General features: G+C 33.1%; 2 protein-coding genes across 4 annotated transcripts; both read right to left on the bottom strand.

Annotated features, from left to right (window-relative positions):
* Positions 1-2,347: 2,347 nt before the first annotated feature.
* On the bottom strand, positions 2,348-9,556 carry LOC111805814 (lysine--tRNA ligase, cytoplasmic). 2 transcript variants are annotated; one of them, XM_087128717.1, is made up of 17 exons: positions 9,255-9,556; positions 8,936-9,017; positions 8,619-8,675; positions 8,358-8,523; positions 8,172-8,265; positions 6,969-7,054; positions 6,584-6,702; positions 6,451-6,513; positions 4,617-4,742; positions 4,235-4,517; positions 4,013-4,109; positions 3,755-3,911; positions 3,433-3,576; positions 3,254-3,322; positions 3,004-3,147; positions 2,825-2,879; positions 2,348-2,624 (listed from the first exon to the last, which is right to left on the bottom strand). In XM_087128717.1, exons 1-17 carry the CDS (start codon positions 9,371-9,373, stop codon positions 2,512-2,514), a joined length of 1,974 nt encoding a protein of 657 aa, XP_086984843.1. In that variant the 5' UTR covers positions 9,374-9,556; the 3' UTR covers positions 2,348-2,511. The 2 variants fall into 2 exon arrangements, with proteins under 2 accessions (XP_086984843.1, XP_023546816.1); XM_023691048.2 differs by having other exon boundaries at positions 2,348-2,547; positions 9,255-9,554.
* A 1,494-nt stretch (positions 9,557-11,050) lies between these two features.
* Positions 11,051-23,339, bottom strand: LOC111806101 (homogentisate phytyltransferase 1, chloroplastic). Of its 2 annotated transcripts, none has more exons than XM_087128407.1 (13): positions 23,112-23,339; positions 22,774-22,830; positions 18,686-18,960; positions 18,422-18,505; positions 18,257-18,331; positions 17,759-17,842; positions 17,057-17,146; positions 15,315-15,416; positions 13,728-13,823; positions 13,390-13,461; positions 13,204-13,299; positions 12,462-12,566; positions 11,051-11,314 (listed from the first exon to the last, which is right to left on the bottom strand). In XM_087128407.1, exons 1-13 carry the CDS (start codon positions 23,149-23,151, stop codon positions 11,273-11,275), a joined length of 1,218 nt encoding a protein of 405 aa, XP_086984533.1. In that variant the 5' UTR covers positions 23,152-23,339; the 3' UTR covers positions 11,051-11,272. The 2 variants fall into 2 exon arrangements, with proteins under 2 accessions (XP_086984533.1, XP_086984534.1); XM_087128408.1 differs by having other exon boundaries at positions 22,774-22,827.
* Between the last annotated feature and the right edge of the window lie 1,091 nt (positions 23,340-24,430).

The raw sequence follows: 24,430 nt of genomic DNA, 5'->3' as shown, positions 1-24,430 counted from the left end.
AAAAAAATTGGAAATGTAAGAGTCCAAGCTCACCGCTAGCAAATATGTCTTTGGATTTTCCCTTTCGGGTTTCCCATCAAGATTTTTAAAACGCGTTGCTAGGAAGATATTTCCACAACTTACAAAGAATGTTCTAGATTCCTCTCCAACCGATATAGGATCTCACAATTCACCCTCCTTTGGGTCCAGTGTCCTAGCTGACATTCGTCCTCATCTCCAATCGACATGGGATCTCACAGAAAATTACTACTTATACCATTAAGATACACCTTTTTTTTTAGTGGCTTAATTATAAAAACTACAAAACTAAATATTTTTTGTTGTGAGTAATTCTATATTTGATGACCTGTCGAGATTTTTTCGGACAAAACATGTTGAAATTACTCTTGTTCATCTATGAAGATAGTCTTCACTCTCAGAAGCAAGAAATACGTAACATGACCATGTTGTAGAGAAATGTTGGGACACACAAGTATTCAATCCAAATTTCAAATCTTGATTTGAATCTTAACCATGGACCGTTAGAATTTTCAACACAATTTTTTTGAGTTTTGATTTATATTATCATTCGAAGAGTTGTAATTCCGAAACAAGCCAAACCGCCCATGTGAAAAAGTTATTCTATTTTTTTTTTTTTTTACTTTTCAAATGGAAATGATATTTTAGAGAAAAAGTGAAGAAAAAAGAGATATCCATATCCATTTGCCACATCTATGAATTATTAAGAAAAAAAAAAACACACACACCAATCACATTCACAATTCCTAGGATTCACCACTTTTTCACTTTAATTCATTCAAAAGTAGAATGAAAGCAAATCCAAAAACAAGCATTCAACCCTTGTGTTTCATTACTTTGCTTTTGATTTCTTATTTGGAAGAAAAAGAAATCAACTCTCTAGAACAAATTTATATAACATTACTTTTATCAAATGGAAGAAATAATTTTATATTTAGGCTGCTTCTCCATCTTTGAAAAATTCCGATTTAACTTTACCTCCTTTTATATGTAATTACTATTCATAGACGTGACAATGTGAAAAATTGAAAACGATCATTTTTAATGTGGTGGGTGGTAGCTAGTTATTATCACAATAACTTTCAATTTGTCAACTTTGTACAACACATTATTCATCGTAAACTTACGTTATAATGAGTCAAAGGTAATCGATAAATGGGACTTTCTACTAGATGAGATGAAATGGAGATTGATTCATTCCTAACAACATTTGTGATCATTTTGTTTTTCTTTTAAGATTAATGGGAACAAAAGAATCCTTTTGTGATACAAATTATAAAAACTCAAGAACAGTCCCAATTAGTTATCATTCTTCAACCCAATTGGAGAAGGTCCACAAACATCGCTCTTGGTGGGAAAAAAAATACCCTTCATTCTCCACAAATGAGAGGTGAATGTCAATTTGGTTGGATTCAAGTCAGATTTTTGACCGATTTAACGCCACAATTCAAGATTGCTTTCTACATGATTTTTAGAATGGAAAAGTGGTTTAGAAATTTCGTGTGGAAAGACGTGTAATTAGATGGAAGGTCATGTTCGAGGTGGGAGATTCGACCAATCACAATATGCATACCTTTTATCCTCTCCTTACAATCTCTTATACTCACCCTAGTTCGTTCACCTTTGTATCCTTTTCCCATAGCTCTTTCTTCCACTTGTATGGATCCTTATTCCATCTCTCTCTCTCTTTATTCCCATTAATTTTTGTGGTGAAAATAGGTAAGATGGTCAAATACTTCTCTTCACGAGTCTATTATCATGAAAGAATCAACACCTTTGACATTCACTTGGAGTATTTGTTCTATTCAATAAAACGTTATTAGAGTTGTATAGGCAAGAGTGGTATAGATTCTTTGTAAGACTTGGAACAATATACATTCTTTTCGATCTTGTACTACAATACACAAAACACTAATCCATTCTCAACGAAAATAATAATAACATTACAACTATATTATTAATCAAGATCTCTAAAATAAATGGTTATTTTCACTGACCTAAACATGGGACAAAATGTGTAAATTATAAAAAATAAACATAATTCTAAGTTTGGATCAAACTCATGGTCCATCTTCATTATATAGTACATGCACTAGGCAGAACAGCCAGGCTAGAGCCTTTCTCCATAGCTTAAAGGATTAAATGGAATCAATCCTAAACCAAATCTCAAAAAAGAACAATCTACTGAGATTAGCTCAGCTTTATCTCAAATGAGTTTGGACATTTGGCCCAAGTTTGATTCTGGGTTATATCGTATCCAGAAGGATGATAGCAAGAGCATTTCGAAAGAATTTAAGATGTCTATTTAAAAAATTATGCATCGACAAAAAATTGTAATGATGATAATATTATAAAAGACGAGAACAATTTCATACATGTTAAATGTCTCCAACAAAGCCCCTGCTCCAGCAGCAGGGAGGCCAAACAATACGACCCAAATTTTTTGACGTCCTAAAATAACTGCCTCATCGCAAACGCACCTCTTGGATTTCCTCATATAATGTGATCATACCTATACTCCAGTTGAGGCTGAAAATACAAAAGTAAATGAAGGAAATTATCATAAAAAAAACTTTCACAAGGCGCAGAATGAACCAACAATACATCTGAGAGCATAACAATATGAAACAGGGATTAAGATCTCCTCCTCTAATTCAGGCTTCAATTAATGCAATTTTTCATTTTAAAAAAAATACTGAAGGATTAGAAAGATTAAACAGGTTCCGTTTTTAGGTATAGGCCTCATCAAAATACTGACAATCAAAGTAAGTTAATAGCTAGAGACCAGGAATAATATAGTATGTACCTTTGGGGGCTGGTGGTTCATCTTGGGGCTTCATGGCTGGGAAGAGAAGAACTTCCTATTTTCACAAAAAGAACAGTTTAAGGAAAGAAAAAAAAGAGAGATCTGAAGAGTATGCATTTACCAGAAGAATCAAGCAGCCAATCGAGGTCACACAAAAAAGAGAGGTGTGAAGCACAAACCTTAATGTTCTGTGAATCCGTCAACAACATAGCTAGCCTATCAATGCCCATTCCCCAGCCACCAGTAGGAGGCAATCCATACTCGAGTGCCGTACAAAACGTTTCATCCAAAGCCATTGCTTCATCATCACCCGACTGTCGGTCCTATTAAAAAAAACAAGTACAATAAAATCCAATAAATTGTCGTTTAGATTTCAGAAGGTTCTATAACTCAAGACTGTAGATGTCTATTTATTACAGGGTAAGATACCTTAAGTTGTTCGGCAAACCGCTGGCGTTGTACTACAGGATCATTCAATTCAGTGTACGCATTACATACCTGAGTAGTCATCAAATGTTAACAGCAGAAACAGAAGGCACGCACAAGCAGACACGTGTATGATGAAGAAAGGACAGAAAACAGAGTATTATTAAGTTTTGGAAGCATACTTCATGTTTGTTGATGAACAATTCAAAACGTTCAGTTAGACTAGGTCTTGCTCTATGCCACTTTGCCAGGGGACTCATAATCTCCGGATGGTTGATGATGAAAGCAGGATTCACGCATGTTTCTTCTAGGAAGTGCCCCACAAGCTGCCAAAATAATTACTTTTAAAATACTGTTGAGAAAAATGTACTCCTAGTGTACATTTTCCAGAAATAAGAACTACTTGTCCTCTCTTCCCATGCATTTCCGTACCTTACTATATAATATTTCTTAGCTAAACAAGATTAGCTTCAAAAGATAAAATCATAAGATAAAGAGGATTACTTTATCCAGCAAGCGAGCAGTTGTTTCAGGTGGAGGACATTTGATTTCAAACTTCTGGCATGCCGCTCTAAGATATTTATTAGCTTCATCACTGGATAAGTCCTTGGGTATATCAAGGTTTGCCATCTTTTCTAATTCCTCTATCATGTCAATCCTCCTGCAGTAAGTCAAAAAAAAAATCAAGATAATTTAATATAAGATTCTGGTCAGCGCAGTGCAAGTTTAAACACGAGCTAAACAAAATTATTGCAAACAAACCTGAAAGGGGGAGTGAAGTCAATCTCAATCGGATCATTATCAAGCCCATTTGAATGATATTTTACTTTATAGCCCCCTGTAAGCTCCTTCACCATCCCTATTTAAGGTCAACAATGTCAGAGAAGAATAGATACAAGTAGAAAAGGATGGAAATTAGGAAAGGCGATGGTGGAGAATCCATATGAGTTAATATGCATGCAAAATCTGAAGTTTAAAAATTACCACTTAGCATCTTCTCAGTGAGCTCCATCAAATCATTGTAGTCAGCAAACGCCATGTAGAACTCACAGGTGGTGAATTCAGGATTATGAGTCAAATCAATACCCTCGTTCCTAAATTGCTTCCCTATCTCATATACACGGTCTAATCCACCAACAACTAACTCCTTAAGATAGAGTTCAGGTGCAATGCGCATAAATAACTTCATGTTAAGATCATTGTGGAAGGTCACAAATGGACGGGCTGCTGCTCCTCCAGCAATCATGTTCATCATTGGCGTTTCAACCTAAGGGTTAAGACATTAAGACAAAAAATAAAATTTTAAAAAAATTACAGGCACATTTAATCAAAAATCATAAATTTCAATTGTCAATTGTAAACAAACCTCCAAGAAGTCGAGATCATCAAGAAACTTCCTAACATATTGGATTACTTTAGCTCTGGTTTTGAATATTTGCCTCACTTCCAAATTTAACATCAAATCCAGATATCGTTGACGATAACGAGTTTCCTGGAATTATGAAATTGAACACATCAATACCATAATATTTGGAAGGCGTTGTCTCAAAATGTTTAACCAAGGATGAGAATTCAACAAACCCAGGGACAGAGTGTCAGCAACTAAAATGTTGTATATAGTTGGGAGAAAATACATGAATCAGAGAGATTGAGATGTTCATGGTACAATACAAAAGCTGTATGAACGTTCATAACAAATGTAATTCAGGGAATTGCGGTATGTATAGTTAGTTTATTATTTAGAAATTTGATTAATGGTGTCCAAGAAATTACAGAATTGAAATGACTTGATGAGATAGCTACAAATCTCAAACAACCTATAACTCATTCGGTACTTCCAAAGTTGTATCAGAATTGAAGTCACTACCAAGAAAATTGATATACTTAACACAAATCTTAAGCAACCTTAAAATTCAATGTTGGACGCAAATTCATGTAGACACATAAAATCTAAAGGTCGACTTTCAACAAATATAACCAGAAACCTTCAAATTTAGAGTTGAACCCAATCATGCAGTATCCAATATTCAACCTTGAATAAACATGCTAAACAGATTCTTGGGTTAGGTGGTTAGGTGGGTGGCTCAAGAGAAAAGGATATTTTTAACGGTATAATAGAGGGTTCTAAGGAGGTTAGAGTGTACCTCAATGCCTCTTTGCGTGGTTTCTTCAAACATATTTTTTTGTGATTATCAGTTATCCTTAATGTTGAACAATTGGAGTCTCTTAATGTAAATATTTTGTTTCTGTTTAGTGGCTTTTTTTTATTGCTCCGATTATACATACCACATAATTGGTGGCCCTAATTTTTGTACTTTCCTTAATCATCAAGAAAATTGGCTTCAAAAAGTTCTTTGGATCATAACGAAAGTTGGCTTCTACCGGAGGTTGGTTGGAAAAAGATTGAAGTATTTTCCTGGATGTTGGAGGACAATGGGAAGTAATTAGGATCTAATTGTTTTTGCTGCTGCTTTGTGGAAATGTCCTCTCAAATTCCAAGTTTACTGTATTTCTTTGAATTGTTTAATCTTTCCTCAACCGCTATGCTAATATTGTTCTTGTGATCATAGATAGAGCATTTAGCACTGGGCACAATAACTAATACGTGTATACTTTCTAGCCACCAATTGGAACACTTTTCTTGTAGACCTTTTATAAAGTTTCTGGAGGGAGTGGAATAATCAATAAGTGTTTTAACTTACTTGAACAGGATGTGTTATATAGGTTGTACACGTGTCCTTGGGTTCAAAGAAGACATAAATAAACAAACCAAAAGTTTTTATGAGGGGCATACAAGTTTTTATGTGAAAATTCCCAAGCCGTTTGTAAACTAAAAGTAAGCTTGTTAATTACTATCTGAACCTGGAACGTTTAATAGTCAAGCCGGCAGCTTTCAAGCCAAGACTTCCATTAGAAAATCAATTTTGAAATCCAAATTACAAGAATTAATCCTAAGGGAATATCGTCTATGGAGACAGAAATGCAATATCAAATGGAGATTAGAATGTGGTGAAAGCACAATTATTATTAGCACCAGACCCATGCATAGACGTGTGTTGTGCTCGCCTGAGAGGGCTTTTTTAAAATACCGATCATAAAAGTGCAACTTTTCCACCCAAGAAAAATAGAAAAAGATAAAACAAAACAGATGTTCCTGTAAGTAAACAAAAGGAAGTGCGCAACACAAATAGAATAGTTACCTGGTCTTTTAAAATATAGGTTTCAGGATTCCTGGTACAACCTGGGACCCATGCGTCATTTTTCTGAACCAAAAATGAGAACACAATGAGAAGCCATCCAAATAACCCAGACATAAAAACTAGGTTCATTTACCTTCAAATTTGCATTCTCAGACCCTTGGGCCGCCTTCTGCCTTGGCATCATATGCAGACAGTGAGAAAGGACAATAAATGATTTTGGAAAAATACTGAGCTCTCCCCTCTTTGTTTTTCCTGCAAGAATAGAACATATTAAGCTTACTCCAGAAAATAGATTTTCGGTATTCATAAAAGTAATGAAATAGAAAGAAATGAGAAGCTCAAGGAAGAAAACGTCAAGCCATGGATCTCTCTCTCTCTCAAATAATGATGGCACACATAAGGGACTAAAAAGGAAAAAGACAATTGACGAACAAACATCATAAACTAGACTTCAGCAAAATATAGAGAAATTATTAGTGGGAAAAAAAAAAAGGTGAAGCCCATCCTTGCAGCCCAACCTGGAAACCCAGTGACACCAACAATATCGCCACGCTTGACAGCGCCATGAAACCTTGCAAACTCAGCTTCATCTAGCTCTGAGTTACTGCATCATTAAAGTGGAAATATTATAACCTTTGTATTGAATTGAAGAACAAAAATAGGAGCCAAGTAGGTGTCAATGGATAAAAAGCACAAAATAAGACTTGACAACAACTTTGGTGCACATGCACTTCAAATTCATAAAAGATAGATCATACTGGGTGGTTTGATAGGATCTACAAAATTAAATTTGTATGGAATCTAGAACGTTAAAATACAGATGTTTTGTCATTTCATTTCCCAAGAACTTAAATAACTTTCTCTTATTATAATGTACAATCATGAATATTTATGTGTGTGTATGTATACATATGTATAATGAAAAACACATGCATTTTAAAGGGAAAAAAAGGTTACTACTGATTTAAATAAATGTGGGTATGCTCAATTATCTCTACTCTAATAAATGGCTAATAACCAAGTTGACACACAAAGATATATATACTATAAGCATGATATCCAATAAATGGCTCATTACCAAATCGACATAAAAATATATATATCAATAGCATGGTATCCAATAAATTGATGATCATTAAAAATTTACAAAGTTTGTGTAAAAATTAGTCTAATTAAACTAACTCATGTCAGCCGACATCATTTAAGGTGAATTGGCTAGAATGAGAGTTGACATTGCGAATTAAATTTGAATAACATTTGGAAGATAAATTTTATTATTGGGGGGGGGGCTGAAACTGTATTTTACACACTCTTTAGAGTGTTTTTATTTGTTTTAATGCATGTTATACATTTTATTATATTACATGCATTTAATTTTAATTAAACTACAAAAAATAAGAAACAATTATCAAACACATTTCTGTTTTTTTTTTTTTTTTTTTTTTGCCTTTTCTAAAAGAAACAAGAAACATAAATAAAACATAAATAGTTATCAAACATGTTTTTTGTATTTAGCTCTTAAAAAACAAGAAATGAGAAACAAATAAAAACAGAAAATAGGAAACAAGAACGTTATTAAGACGACCCTTAATATTCATAACTAGAACTAGAGAATTAAAGTTGTCTCTTATCAAAACAAAACAAAAAAAAAAAAAAAAAAAAAAAAAAAAAAAAAAAAACTAGAGAATTAAAGTAGCGAGAAATACAAAATAGTTCCATACCGTGCATCCACCATAACTTGGATTTTAGCTCCAGAACCATGGAGATCATAAAATAACAACTTCGAGGAGGACGACCTTTTGCTCATTATTCTCCCTTAAATGAAGAAAAAAGAAAGAGAAATGAGAAAATGATTGGGATATCAACAAAAAGAATCACAAAAAAGGTATCAGTTTGGTTCTAGTTACCGGCAAGAGAAACCATGACTTCCTCAAGATGATCACCATTGTTTAAACTTCCATATTTCTCAATATACTCAAGGAGAGACATTGAAACCTGAAACTTGTGAGGATATGGGTTTTCACCATCTGCCTTCTGAGATGCAAGATATTTCAGCCTATTTTCAAAATATTGCTGCAAACACAAACCAATTGGGGGAGAAAAATCAGTATGACAACGATTCTAAAAGTTCTGCAATAGAAGTCAAAATAAGAACTTAATAGTTGTACCGTGGGGTCCATTTCTTCATCATCTACCGCTACAGATTTCTTATTCTGGGATGCTTCCTGGTACATAAATACATTTCAGTCGCAAAGAACTTTCTGTAGTAGTAGTCAAGAATAACATTAAAACATGAAATCTGGCCACCAGAATTTATAATTCATTTCCTTTCATACAAGCATAGGTATTAAACTGACTGTTAATCAGAAGTATCATATTTGATATTCTCATTCGAGAATGGATAATTATTTCACCCTGCTCTATTCTTAATTAATGCATTCTAAACAATTCAATCTATAGGTGTTCCATTTGTGATTGCTAGTACCTGCTTTGCTTTCTCCTTCAATTCCTCCTTACGCCTCCTTTCCTCTTCCTTCTGCTTCATCTTTAATTCCTTCTTGCGTGCACTGAAAACATTACAATGTTAAAACTCTACAACTTCAAAATCGTAATTTCGACGAAAAACTACCCAACTAATAACAAAACTAAAAGAACAAAAATGGCAATGACATAATCAAATTTAACCTCAGGAAAAATCTATTCATTAAGACTAAACCCAGCTACAAATAAGCTAACTCTAACATCCATTTCCACACGTTAGCTAAAAAACGCACCAATGAACAAAAATTCAACAAAACACTCACTTCTTGCTTATAGTTTCTTCAGCACTTGGAGCAGAGTCGGCCATGTCTAAAGCCGCAGAAGCGGAACCCAATGCTAATTCAGAGACAGCCTTCGCAGCTCCGTCTACAGAATCCGCCATTTTCAGACAATGAATAGTCAAAGCTCCAAAGGGCAGAAGGTTATAAAGCACACTGATTCCTTGGAGTGCAAGGTCTGGAGGAGAGAATTGACTAAGACAAAGGCGCAGCCGAGGGGAATTTTTAACAGCAAACTTGGGAAGTTTGTTTCAATTTTAGGGTTTCCACGAAGACGAAACTAAAATATTTCAAAAAGAGTGGAAAAAGTAAAATAAAATATAATAAAGAGAATTGGTAAATTTGGTAGGAAACTCTCTAATTTATATTTATTATCTATTGTTTTTAAAAATGGGAGATTATTGTCAACCTTTAATTATTTCTTAATATTACGTATTATACGGTAAATAAAATAATCAAAATTATTATTTTTTATTATAAATAATTGATCATGTTGTTCGACGTCTTATTGCATTATCTTATACTGCCAATACTACTTGTTGAAATTTTTTTTAAGAGTGACAAAGATTAGGTTTCATCGAATTAAACGAGCATTTCATTATCGCATTTGTCGAGAGAAGACTAAGAACATGTATGTTTCACACATCTGGTCGGGAGTATACTATCACTATACAAGGCATGGAGCTCGTGCTTGGATTGTCTGTAGACGGCGAGCCTATTACAAGGTCGACGAACTATGAGTACGTGTGTCATTCATTACTTTATGTGACTCTAAATAACAATGCTTTTAAGGACTCGGGATTAAGCTTACCCTAGTTAGCATTTTAATTCTCAGGATTAAATGACGATGCATATGAAGATATTGTTGTGAAGTATGTTCGAGCATACATATGCACTTAATTGATGGGAGTTCATTCTCTCGTGATTAAAACAACTTGATGTCTATGATGTTTCTACTGCTCCATACTTTGAAGTTGTAGAGCACGATATACTTGGGGTGGAGTGTTCATAACGTGGTTGTATGAATAACTTTGTGAGGCAACAAAATTAGATGCTCAAATTGTTGTTGGGCCCATGGTTCTCCTACAAATTTGGGATTGGCAACAACTCCCAACAATGGCTCCTCAACCTTGTCACTTCAGTGATCTTGAATTTATTAGACCAACATATTGTTCTCAGTTTACAACTTGATTTTAAATTTAATAGTGTTTTTTTTTTCATACTGTTCTCGGTTTACAACTTGATTTTAAATTTAATAGTGTTTTTTTTAGTTGAAATTAATGTTTATTAACATTCGGAGAGAGATTAATTTTGTGCAACTTAGTGAGCTGCATATATAATATTATAGTCGAAATCACGAGATCTCTAGCGAGATATCAATCCAACCTTACTCGAGATCTAGCAGCTCACGATCCACGGAGCCCATCTATGCAGCGCACAACCAACCCAACAAAGGCTACTTTAATTAAGGTCCGGGGAGGATCAATTTACCAAACTTAAGAACACTGGTTTGCTGGTTTAAGCAAATATAGTAAGTGAACTTACTATTAGAATGCCTACAAGCTAGACTAGATGACATTGTCTATTGCATGAATAACCCATCTTTGTGATTTTTTTTTGCATGTTATTAAATTATTATGCTATTCATGTGAATTTTGTAATGCATGTACTAACTCTCATGATGGTTTATTATGACTTCTATGTAAATCATCTCATTACATTACAAATTTAATCTTTAAATACAAGAGCTTATGCATGTTGTATGATATAATCCAGAAAGATTAAATGTTCAACAGAAAACATATTCTCCGTATTAACACCTCTTTTGCAATGTCAGTCCCAATGTTAAAATGTTACGAAGATAATCATCTAATTATTCAAATTGGAGATTGCTAATGGATTGCTTTTGTGACTTGGAAATTTAACAGAAACGTATTTACTCCATTTCTATCAAGGAGTTTGTACAATACACACTCTACCTAATCACATTCTTGCTCAACCCCTCACCTAACAAACGGTATCAGCAAATACTCAGCATAGAAAAGCTGCAAACCAGAACATCAATAGACGGTCAGAGAGAGGGAGAGTTTTAAAAAAGCAAGAATAATAACAATAACTTTCATAAAGCAAACTATTTATAAAAGATAAGAGACGAGTAGACTACGTCTAGCTACCGAGATGTCAACTTTGCTAACGAAAAGCAAATGGGTGCTATTTGTCAAAATATATATATATATATATGTATATAGCAATTAACATATATATGTACTCATCGAATTAATTTAAACATAGTTCAACTGGTTTGAACACGTCCCATCAATCAAGAGATAGACGTTTAAATTACCCGATTCCAATTGAACGAAAAAGAGTACTCACCAAGATATTTTAATGCCCACATACAGAATGGTTTAATTCTGTATTGCTCATAACTGATTTGAAGTAATGCGTTAAAAACTCATTAACAAATTGATAATACATAGGAACACCTGCAGCAATAACAGACCTAAAAGGCCTCCAAAGAGAGGAAAACACAAGGGCTCTTCAAAGAATTCAAAAGAAAGACCTATTAGAAACCCCTTTGAGGGCCTCCAGAACCCAAGAGCCCAAGTCCCTTCTCCCACGATGGTCAGAAATAATAGAAAGAAGGTTGACCACCTCACCAGATTCCGGTCAATAAAATACCTAGGGGTTTCTTTCCCACCAAGAAATCTTTTAAAAAATAAGCAGTTGACTCATCCTTAATAAAACATATAACAAACTGATACCACCAAAAGCATTTAAAAGAATACACGAAGTAGATTATTCTCCGAGAACTGACTTTTTTCCAATGAAATATTCTTTTACTTCAGAAGTGAATTTATAGCTATTAAAATTGACTGAATCAATATTGAATCCAACATCATAAACTCATAGAGTGATTGATTATTTCACACGTTTTTCGGGAGACATCAGATACAAATAAACATTTATTTTATCTCAAATTTATAGTTACTAGACTACAAGTTAGACCACCCCTTAGAGCACCTTACCATCATGGCATTGACGCTCATTTAACTATCAATTATTTCTTATTTATTGTCTGTTTCGATTGACTTCTTAATGGTTTTAAAACATTTTTTTTTTTCATTCACAAGTATTTTTTTAAGCATTTAAAAAGTGAATCCAAATAGAGTTAGAAGGATAAGCTCCTACCTTCCATATAAACATGTAAAAGGATGTTATGGCAGCTTTGCTCTTCAGATCAACTGATTTGGCACGAATCCAAAGAACTGAAGCCAAAGTGATGTGTCCAACAACCTAAAGAATGTATAAGGATATTAAATGAGTTAGAAAGTACTTATGTTGAGATCGATTTTAAATTAGTTAAAATCACTTTTGTCAGGTTCAAAATCACACTCTCAAACCTGTCATCATTGATTTTGAATAATTAAATGTTTATTTAGGAGTAATTCTAAACATAACAAAGTAACTGTAAAACTTTCAGAATCACTTCTTATTTTAGTGCTATACTTCCAATGAATATTAAAATTGGTCATGTCTAAAGTTAATATATATCAAACTTGTATAAACTTGGTAAAATGATAGTAACAATTTTCATTCAAAAACAACATAATGTGAATATGATTCCAAAGTTTATAGACAAAAGACTAATATAGATTTTTTTTGAAAAGTTAAGTAGGCGATAGTTTTAAGATTTATTGAAAATACAAAAACTAAACTTGGATATTTGAAAGTACAAGAACTAAAATAGATCATGTTCCAGAGAACTAAGATCAAAATGATATTTTAACATCATATTCGAAAAAAATATAAGTTGTCATCTCATCTTGCATACTAGTTGCAAGAACCGTTTTTATTTTATTTTTAATCTATTTTTCTTTTCATAGAACTATGACGTTGTCTATGCATGCGTTTTAAGGAACTAGAGATTTACCGTTAGCCATTTACTCCATGGGGAGGAAGATGCAACTCCCACTACAACGGCAGCACTATATGCTACTTCAAGTAAGGAAATACAACTCCAAAACACCTGCAGAAGTGAAATCATCATGCTAGGATATATGACTGTACATGTTCGTGCCAAAATTTGAGCAAAAAGATGGAATTACTGAATACCCACCCGCTCTTGCCCTAGACGTACTGTAAAAGAACGGATGCCAAATATCTTATCTCCATCAATATCTGGTATATCCTAAAAACTCAAGTACAATAACAAGTTACAAGAATAATTGAGTAGGAGTTGAAAGAGTAAATGTTACTATTATTACACTAAATATAAATCACCCTGGTTGACCTAATGGTCAATAACGGTCATTTTAAGTAATAAAGAAATTAGATGGAATGAGTTCAAGCTATATGTTAATTTTTTACCTAGAATTTAAATCTTACAAGTCACAAAATATGAAAAGATAACAAATAAACTTTTGAAATTCAATTCTCATTTAAATCAATTGTTACCTTAAATAATGCTATAACAACCGAGAAGAAACTCATAAATGCAGTTGCAAAGATCAGGGAACGTGAAAAGACAGGAGGTCTTTGGAACACGTGAGTCTGTAAACATTGATACATATTAGTCAATCCCCAAACATATAAGTGCACCAAACAAAGAAGATCTGAAACAACTTAACACAAATGCTAGTGTGTAAAACTTAACTATCAATATTTTGAGCACATGGGAATTGGAATACATGTGAAATATCTAAAACTACATTACAGATTTTTTGTGGGTTGATGTTGGACATATGTGATGTCTGAAAAAGACGATGTTTTCTGTTACAGAGTTATGTGGGTTGATGTAACACTTATGTGATATGCCTAAAAAAAGACAGAGTTTTCTGTTTAATCAAAAGGTTGAAGCCATAGGTGAAGTCCAAACTATATGATTAACGAATTTAAAATCTTTTCATTGGCTACACAGTAGCAGAGCGTTTATTCGACCACAGTAATAATTAATCTCAAGATGTGAGGTGGAATCAGACTTCCTTATGTGAGGTCGATCCAACTCTCTCAAGGGTTGAGGAGGAGACAAATTTGGAACTGGAGGGGGAGCTTGTGGGCCCTTCCAATAAAGAGGTGGAATCTCATGGTGAGGGTCGTATCAATAGAATAATTACAACCAAGGACCCTCATCTTGCTTCATAGGTAAGGTGACTCATCGAGTTTCTGAGTGTCCAAAACGAATGGCTCTTGAAGCTTTTCAGACCACGTTGGGAACAAATATAACAGTTGAATCTGAAATTACGGAAGTCGAAACATCGCAAGTCAAAGGCATCGACGCATGGGATCCTTCAAATTCTTATTCACTCTATAGAAGAGAGTAGGGGAGATGGAATGGTTCCTTGCAGAGTAGAATATAAAGAGCTGATTTCTCCAATACAAACAAGAGCTCAATGATGCTTACTACGTCATTTCTAAGAAGTACAAAGTAAAAGCTATAACAGCAGTTTGGAAGTCCCTCCCTAGTTTTCTCAAGTTCTCAAAATGGTAGCAGAAGTAAATAATAGTCCTTTTTATAGGGGAGTGTATTTTTAGGTTTATAAAAAGTTTTTGTTCATGATTGTTTTTATATGGTTATCTTTATATTTTTTTAGTTTTTCCTTTTCAATCCTTTTGGGAGTTTGTATCCTTTGAATTTTTAATTCTTTCCTAATGAGAAGTTGTTTCTCTGAAAAAAAATAAAAAATTGCCATCAATCTATCTACCCCCGTTCAAATAGTATCTAATCTTTTGATCCCACCAACTTTTCTGTTTATTGAACATGATTTTTGTGTCCCCATTCGTCCGTCTTATTTAGATTTCTACATGCATATTCAAACCCACGTCTATACTTACATCAGTGGCCTGGCTTCCAATCTAGAAAAATTAATTACAGTTGTGCATAGAAATACACCTATGAGCACGAAGTCAACATACATGCATATTGATATTCCTCATAAAATATTATTATATAATAAACATTTTAAAAAAAAAATTAACATGCCACAACATGACTAGAGCATGGATAGCAATCATTATTTATTCAAAATAAGAGGTACTTTTAACCTGCATGTGTAGGAAAAAAGCAAGTTGAACAATCACGGCTCGAACAGCTAGAATGCACATAGCGGCTACCACAGCAAATCTCTTCCATCTCAACAGTGGCAGCTGAAATGACAGAAAAGTTAAAAGACCATCAAGCTCCTAATCAAAATCAATTCTTCTTTCAATTACTTAACTATGCTCGCAAAAATATTTAGTTTACATCATCCTGAATCACAATATATAACATCAAAATCAATCGACAATTAAGGAGGTAGAATTTCAGAATTGTGAACAAGGACAAAATCAACTCAAAAGTTCCATAAGGGAGTCAATTTAGATCCTCGATCAATCATTCAAATTATTTTCACGAAATTCCATTCAAAAGCAACTCAAAATTTTGTAAATAATTCTTTTCTATAAAAAATCTACCATGTATGAAAAAAATTATTGTGAGAAAAATAGAAGAGAATTCTTTTTTTTTTTTTTTTTTAATGCAGACGAGATAATTTCATTGATGATTGAAATTTACAGAAGGGATATAATATCCATGATGTTTACAAATGACTTTTCCAATTTATAATGAGAGAGGAATAATTATAAGTAAAAATATTAGATGGCTTACACCAAGATATAGCTTGGTAAACAACATTATTGCTTGGTACAGCTTTTACTGTCTTCTAGAATGGATTTGTAGGTGATAGAAAAATTATTGGTCTAATTTTGATAGCCAATGAATGGGGGAAGAACTACAGAAGACGAAAGAAGAAAGTTTGGAAGATGGGACCTAGAGAAACCTTGAAGTATCTCACATAACAAATGTTTCACATTTCAACCTTTTTGTTCTTATTTTTATGAAGAACTATACTTTGATTTAGAAAATAGAAAGGATATACCAGGGGCAATGCAAAAAGTCAGCCTAGAACAAAACGAGCCAACGAAAAATTACAAGAACGACCTCCAACTATTAAGAATAAGAAACAAAGGATAACTACAAAAATCTCTAGCCACCGAAACCCAAGGGGGGGCATTGGAGCTAGCTATGGACCGAACCTCCCCCAAGGCCTCACTCTTCATTCACAGAAAAAACCTGAACCTGTCGCTTGTAGTAAGAAACTCCACACTCCTCTGCATTAAGAATAAGAAAAGATTGATAGGACCTATATTTAGTGTCCAAACAGAACAGCAAACATCGAACGGGACTTCAACTCCAGAAGGCACGTCTTTTTGGCACTTTCTCAGCAGTCTTTATACTATCTAAACATGCTAACCATACAAACATTTCAACCTTTTCTGGACAAGAACCATTCTAAACGTTCATATTTCGTTTGGAAATGGAAAACAATTTGCCCTTCTAAAGATAGGTCCTGTCAACCCATTGTAAAGGTGTCTTATCTAGCCTACCGACCTACTTTCTTTACACCCCCCAACCTCAAGTGACAGTAGCACTGAAAAAGAAAGGAAGACGAGAGTTTACTTGCTTCTTTAGTTTTGCAAATGCAACTCCTATCTAACAACTCTATTGGATTAAAAAGAGACAAAGGAAGCAGTGGTCATGAAAAGGAAAAGAATGTGAAAATTGATTACCTATTTGGACCCTGTGCAATAATCATTAATGTTATCTCACATTTAATTATGAAAAGAGTGGTTTCAACACTCCAATTAAAGGACATTGTAGCCAGTTTAGACAAGATAGACATACTTGATTTGGCTTTTTGGTAGATAAGAATCTGAAAATAAATGATAAAATAAAGGTACCCACTCACATCAATGGAATAAGCAGTCCCAAGAATAAAGCTGATCAAAAGTGCCCAAAACAATGGCCATGAACGAACAACCCATCCCAGCCAAAAACTCTGTACAAAAACATAGGGAGAGTAAAGTAGTTTAAGAATGGAATCTTGGCGCCCATTATACGTAGTTCAGATACACAAATGGAAATAACCATAAGAAGTAATATTTATTAAAAGCTTATAATAAAAGTTATATGCATCTACAGATATTCCTAACTAAAAGAAATAGTATCTATACTGTATATACATATTAAGAGTTAAAAGAGAGAAACTTACCTACCCATTTTGCACTCCACTTTTCAATATATACGTATTTCTCCCTCCATATTTTAATATATCTTTAACTGTAATTGCTAATCATTTATAGTTAATATTAAATTATAAGATTATAATTAATGAAATGAAAATTTTAAAATGGTCTAGAAAAGTGTAGGGACCCAATAGAAATTAAAATCAAAACTCAAGAATAAAAGTACAACATTTTAAAACGTGGAGACCAAACAGAAACTAAACTCAAAACCTAAGGACCAAAAGGTTATTTTGTCCAAAAAAAAAAAAAAATAGTATGCAGATATTTTCTACATATTAAATTGCTTCAAATAAACCCCAAAAGATATTAAAATAAAAATTCTAACAAAGGGTCTTGCGAATGATGTGGCACATAAAAAGTAATACCAGGATAGAAAACGTGAAGACAATTGCAACGCCAGTTCCAAAAGAATATTCTCCCGATGCTAATGGAAGATATGGCTTGTTAATCTGCAACGGAAACACATAGGAATCATTAAGGTCTTCTTTGATGGCTACAAGAAAGAATATTGCAAGCTCCGCTTTTATTATTATTCAAATGTTATTAAGTGAAGGTCAGATCATATGATAGCTTATTCTGCACACTCATGGTGCTACCACACATTTTTAGAAGATATATATGGTTGAAATGCTCACACTGGTAAATTAAAAAAGATTATGGTAATGACCAAATAAGGAGATCACTACACAAATGGGCATGATACCCTGCCAGAAATGCCTATGTAAAAATAGGTCCAAAACCAAGACTGCTACATCATTCTGATAAAAATTTACTCATGGGATACTCTTCCAAGTTCGCTAAAAATTAAGACAGCAGACCTAATTTAATATGCTGCTACGGGAAAAAGAATACAAAAGAAGTACCTTGTCTATTTCGATGTCAAATAATTGGTTCAGACCTACAATATAAATATTCATGAAGAGGGCAGCAACTATAGCCTGGAAATTTTTTTGCAAATGTGTTAAATATTTACAAAAGCACAAAAAAACAAAAAAGAATTTAACTATAAATCTTGTTTGAAACATCACCTCCAACACCCCAGTTAAAAATAATGGTGACAAGTCTGATAGTTTCTCAACGGCTAGTAGAGAAACTGATACAATGCTCAATGCCTGCAAGCATGAAAGGAAAGCATAAGCTGAAGATACATATATATTTCAGAGAGAGTAATTTTTCAGTACTTTAGATGGTGGCAGCCACAATGTGGTGGCTACATCAAATAATTTTCCCACAAAGAATGAGATGAAACAAAAAGGTATTGACCTAAAAGGACATGAGTTTTTAAACGTAACTGTACCAATAACTGTGTGTGGCCGTGAAAACCTATAGAAAGCATCCAAGAAACTCTTTACAGAGTCAACATAATTTTTGGAATGTAAAACTTCCGATTCTGATTCAAAAGGCTGATTAGAGGCTGCACTTCTAATTTGAATTCGGTTGTCTTTCTTCTGACAGAAGGTGTATCCTTCCCAATGTCTTCTAAAGACACATTCAACATGATATGATTTAGATTCAGACTCCACACAACTGGACCTCTTAAAAATCTTCAGTGCTCCAGGCCTTGGACCTTCAATTGGGACATGTGAACGATAAGCAAGCATTCTTGAACTCTTTCCTTAATTATTCTACGTTTTCAAATCATAAGACAACAGAAGAGCCATAATTGCACATATCAAAAAAAGGAAAATGGGGGGGGGGGGGGGGGGGGGGGGGGGGAACCAACCTTCTTCTTTTCTGAATCTCTTCATGAAGTACATCTCAATTATGAATTTTACGAAAAGAAGACCCAACAAAGGTAATCCGCTTTAAAAATATCAAGAAATAGTTTTGACTCCAGGAAGAAAAAACAAACAATAAATTCCCACAGCACTTGGATGCTTCTTTTAGGATCATTAAACATCCTTCTATTTTACTCTATCTATAACTCTCACAAAACCAGACTTTAGTCATCCTGTGACCAGATTTGATTGTTAAAGTTATGACCACAGAAACTACCAAATATTCTTTCAGAATTTGTGTCTCTTATTGAAGCTTGCGGTCTTGAATTATGGAAAAAATTTCCTTCAACATCTTAAGGATTGGTTTTAATCAAGTTCTTAGAGAGCTCTCACTTGATCTTTCCACAAGACCTTGCTGAAAACTAGTCACAGAGGAGAATCTCACAGATGAATAGAAGTCTGTCTGAGAATCACACAGAATAGAGCCCACTTTTTCCTACTGCACCCTTAAATGACGCCCATGGGACTACACCAAACCCTCAAAATGGATGGTAAAAGGGCACATCCATCCACCTCTCTACTAGAAAAACAACGCAAGAATGAAATGGACAGAAGCACAGTTGCAGAGTCAAACTTCTGTAACTTTTATTATTATTATTATTATTATTTTTTTTTTTTATAAGAAACTATCGATGTATTACAGACAAAAAAAAAAACAAACAAATGGTTACTTTTTTAAATTACAGGGACCAAAATGGACATATTAAAAGTATAGGGACCAAATTAAACCAAACTTGAATGTGTAGGAACCGCAATGAACATTTTGAAAGTGCAGGGCCAAAGTAGTATTTGAACTTCCAAAAGATAGTGGTTTGAATGCCACCTAGACTCTGTATGCTATTACTATTACGGAAACAATTCTCCTGTTATCTTGTTTTCTTTATTTCTTTTCAAAAGAAACGGATTCATTAAATTTCATTGATGAGACAAACTTACAGAAGGGGAAAAGACGTTCCTAACAAAAGGTGTCAAATCATATTGTACAACTATTTCTGTGTTTTGTTATTTACTTCTTTATTTGTAACTAGCTCCTAATTGATAAATGAATGATTGAGCTTGGTCTTTTTTCTCTTGTACGTGATTTTTCATTCCTATTTTGTTTCCCTGATAATTGCCTTTTAGACTATCCTTGTATTCATCTCTTCAAGAAAGAATATTTTCTTATCATTGAGAAAGGAATTACAAAAAAAAAAAAAACTCTTCCAACCGGCAATGAGAGTAGATGAGCTACAAAGGCAGAAATAACTATAGTCTTTTCACACCAAGGTTCAACCCAATAAATATCCACCCTCGCACAACATCACTTGCATGCCTGCAAAGGCTAAAAGATAACACATGAACGAGCAGTGATCTAAACAACCCCATTATCGGTACACTAGGAAACCTCATGCACCCCATCTTCCCATAATCTCGTCCAAAACAAGGAGCTATATTTATAAAGGCTAGACTAAAAAACATGAACGTAAACAGAGGATAAAGTCACCCATTGAAATACAACAATACATCATTTTTAAAAAGGCTAGGATATGTTATCAGACTATGCATTAATTCAGATATATTTGAATATCCACACATTTCCATGATTTTCACATAAATTTGTTTAAATTTATGATGACATTTAAATGTGTAAAATAAGCTAAGGAAAAAAAATATATCTTTCCAGAAATGGAAGAAATGAATTGTGTATTTCTCATGATCTTAACACCTTATAGCATAAGTCAAAAGATTAAACAGAAATATTTTTTTATAATGATTCAACCTATCCTAGGAAAGAAATGTAAATCAACTATGTTCCTTGGTAAATTTCATTAGTAGTAAAATTAAGTCTTCAAATATATGTTTAAAAAAGTTAAATATTTTCACTCAAATTTTATTATTTTCCTTTATCGATTACTAGTTTCAAACATAAGCTAATAAGTAATGATTGAACACTTTAGCAAGTGTCCAATAATCATCCAACACGAGTTCATCAGCATCTGACACATGTTGAACAAGTGCTTAAAGTATCAAACTAGAACACATGTTCAGCGAGTATTCAACAGACATCCAACAAATATCAAGCAGTGCGCCTGTTAAACCAAACTAAGGGTGCAGGCTCATAGAGACTGTAAAAATGCTCATCCTAGAATTATCCACGACGATTGCCGGATGGGAGAAATGATTCAACGGCTAGAACAATGTATAGGAAGGAGAGAAACTAAAAAACTTGTGCTCTGATTATACATGTAAGGTGTAGGAAGGAGCCATAAAAATGTTGAACAAGTGCCCAAATAATCAACCAACATGTGTTCATCTGACATGACCATGTTGAACAAGTGTCAAAAGTATCATACAGAAAACAAACTCAACGCTTCGGATTTCTAAATCTACTCAATAAACATGAAGGTACTTCCTTAAAATTGATCCGCACCTTCCTCCCACTCTTATGACACGTGCACACACAAGAGGTATATATAATAGAAATAGACGCAGATTCACACGTGTGTACAACCTTTTTCCAGGGATATTCGACAATAGCTATCTATTTGTTAACCTATTTTTTTGTAATAATCAGCCGAGTGTTATTCTTTTGGACTGGAGTCCATTCTTGTAGTTGGTTGAGAACTCCTTTTGTGAGCTTGTCTTTTTGTACAAGTTCGTATACTCTTTCACCCTGGAAGGACTATTTCTTATTCCAATGTATATATATAGATATAGATATATTTGTATATTATTGAAAGTTTACTTAATATTGAACTATTGATTAAGATACCATAATTTTATCTTCTTTTGCATAGAAATATTCTCAATCTTAACAAAATAATAATAATAATAATAATAATTTTTAGAATTGAAATCTTAGGTTCCAATAACATGTTGTTTATGGTTTTCTGATTTTGAAAATTAAGCTTATAACCAATACTTCAGCGTCTAGCTTCCTAACTTTATCACCTATATTTTAAAAGCATTCTAAAAAATCTGTCAAAATTTAAAAAATAAGAAAAGTATTACTTAATAACTTGATTTGGTTTGTGAAATTTGGCTTAGAATTCAATGTATTTTCAAGGGAATGTGAAAAACTTACTTAAAAAATGGTGAGAAAACAAGCATAATTTTAAAAAAAATTAAAAAATTAAAATGGGTATCAATTTCAGTTCTAAAATGACTTTGCTGTGAAGTAAAGTGCACTTTCAGAGTTTTAATCGACACCGGCGTTTATGCTGTCTTCAGACTTAAAGGCTATTGGCAGGTAATTTTATATCGTAGTTCCCGAATTAAATTTCTAAAATTACGACCCAATATCTGGCTAAAAAACATTAAATGTTTCTATACGACTGAAATTATTGTTTAATTTTAAAATTCATCAACTCTCAAATAGCCCCTCCAAGCTTACATGGCAACCCGCCGCCCGGATAATCTCTTCCGCTAGTTCAATTCATCTAAACTTGCACAATCAACAACAGTCTTTTGACAATAGCAGTACCAAACATGAAATTTCAAAAATCAAGCAAAAATACACGAATCCTGCGTGTGCGATTGACGAATTAAAGATGCCAGAGAAGACGAGAATCGAAAGCGATAGATGCAAAGAAAATAAGGATTCAAAAACGAATTGGTCTTACTTGGAAGCCAAACATTGTTGACGTCACGATTTGTCCAGCCGCTTCCAATCCCACCTACTGAACAGAAACAGCGAATCAGACAAAACTAGACTCAAATCAGCTTCATTCAAGGAATAGGATGAGAATCGCGAGAACATCATCGAGTAACTCCTCAAGCGCAAATGAAAGCGAAGCATCAAAAAAGAAAAACAGACTCGAAAACAAAAACACACCAATCAACGAGAAAGAAAAAAAAATGCTAAAAACAAAATGCAGAACTTCCGGCGGAGAAAACTAAGATTGAACTGAACTGAAACAGTCTCAAACCACTAAGATTGTAAGAAAAACAAACAGCATACCAACATGACTTCGGTAGGCTCTAACGAACACGGAATCCATTGCCAAGACGGTTTCCCCCCCTCTGAGAAGGAAAAGAAAATGGTGGAGATTCAGAGCTCTGAAGAATGCAGAAGCAAACTTAGCTCGTTCTCTCGCCTTCTCCGCCCGAGCTCTGAACAACTGAACCAAAGTCCAGAAGTGCAGTTCTGCTGAAAGGCGTTTGTAAATTATTGATTCTCCTTTCTTCCCCTTTTCACTCCTTTTATTTATTTATTTATTTATTTTGTCAAAATATTATTGTTGGAACTATCATTTTCATCGTTTCGTTTTAAAAATAAATATATTTCTAAATTTTTTATTAAATGTTGTGTTGTCATTTCTCGATTTAAAAAACAATGTAATTTAAATAAATAAGTAACAAATATGTGGTACTATAAGTTTAAGCTACTTAGATTTGCATATGTAAATATCAAATAATAAAATAATAACAATAATCAAAATGATTATTTAAAAAAGATTGGGACTCAATAAATATTAAAAAACTTGAGAAATTGTTAAACTAAATTAGAGAATTTAAATAATTTTTAATTTTGATTTTTCCAAGTATTTAATTTTACCATTCAATTTTAAATTTTATTTTTAATAAATTATTAATTTTAAGATTTTACACATTTATTCTTTGTGGTAAGTTTTTAGATGATTGATTTAATTATAATCGAATTATTTTTGGAAGAATCATATTATAACAATTTTAAATTAATTAATTAAAATTTAACTCAAGTAATTAAAGATTGTCATTTGTAAAATTTAGAAAAAATAGATCAAATATAAATTAAATTCAGACCTTATCAAAATATATCCAAAATATTGAAATAAATATAAAATGAAAATAAAATATTGCAAAACAATGGTTATCTATAATAATTTTAGCTATGGATTACAATTTTTTTTTTAATCCAAAATTTTGATATACTTTTGTCTCGTTCCAACCTTACCGCTTAAACAATTTCAACAAAATCAGTTGAATCGAGTACTTAGATTTGTTTGGAATTTATTTGTGGGAGTGTCGATCTTTTCGTGGAGACAAGGTCCCCCAGGACTTCTTGTGTGTGATCAACGTCATGAAAATTTTATAATAACTACGCTCATTTTAGAATTCTTCTTTTTATTTAAAAAATTATTTAATGTGGCAGAATGAGTGTTATATTTTTTTTCAAGATTTTGATGTGACATTTAATTAATGGAGTGATACTCATACTATTGTCATATATCAAAAAATTCTTTTTGTTTTTTTATTGGAAGATCTATAATTAGTTAAATTTATTTAAAATAAAATGAA

The sequence above is a fragment of the Cucurbita pepo genome, chromosome 11 (genome assembly GCF_057944985.1).
Source record: "Cucurbita pepo subsp. pepo isolate OVF chromosome 11, ASM5794498v1, whole genome shotgun sequence".
Taxonomy (NCBI): Eukaryota; Viridiplantae; Streptophyta; class Magnoliopsida; order Cucurbitales; family Cucurbitaceae; genus Cucurbita; species Cucurbita pepo.
Note: the sequence above shows the minus strand (reverse complement) of the source record. Positions and strands in the feature narration are given on the sequence as shown.

What these genes read in the sequence shown, in the direction of transcription:
- LOC111806101 (XM_087128407.1), bottom strand. Translation starts at nt 23,151, where the DNA reads ATGGATTCCGTGTTCGTTAGAGCCTACCGAAGTCATGTTG. An exon ending in TACGTCTAGGGCAAGAGCGG is followed by an intron (nt 13,300 to 13,389) that starts GTGGGTATTCAG and finishes TCACTTCTGCAG; the next exon opens with GTGTTTTGGAGTTGTATTTC. An exon ending in TTTACATGTTTATATGGAAG is followed by an intron (nt 11,315 to 12,461) that starts GTAGGAGCTTAT and finishes TCTGGTTTGCAG; the next exon opens with CTTTTCTATGCTGAGTATTT.
- LOC111805814 (XM_087128717.1), bottom strand. Translation starts at nt 9,373, where the DNA reads ATGGCGGATTCTGTAGACGGAGCTGCGAAGGCTGTCTCTGAATTAGCA. An exon ending in ATGAAGAAATGGACCCCACG is followed by an intron (nt 8,524 to 8,618) that starts GTACAACTATTA and finishes TTGTGTTTGCAG; the next exon opens with CAATATTTTGAAAATAGGCT. An exon ending in AGTCATGGTTTCTCTTGCCG is followed by an intron (nt 8,266 to 8,357) that starts GTAACTAGAACC and finishes TCTTCATTTAAG; the next exon opens with GGAGAATAATGAGCAAAAGG.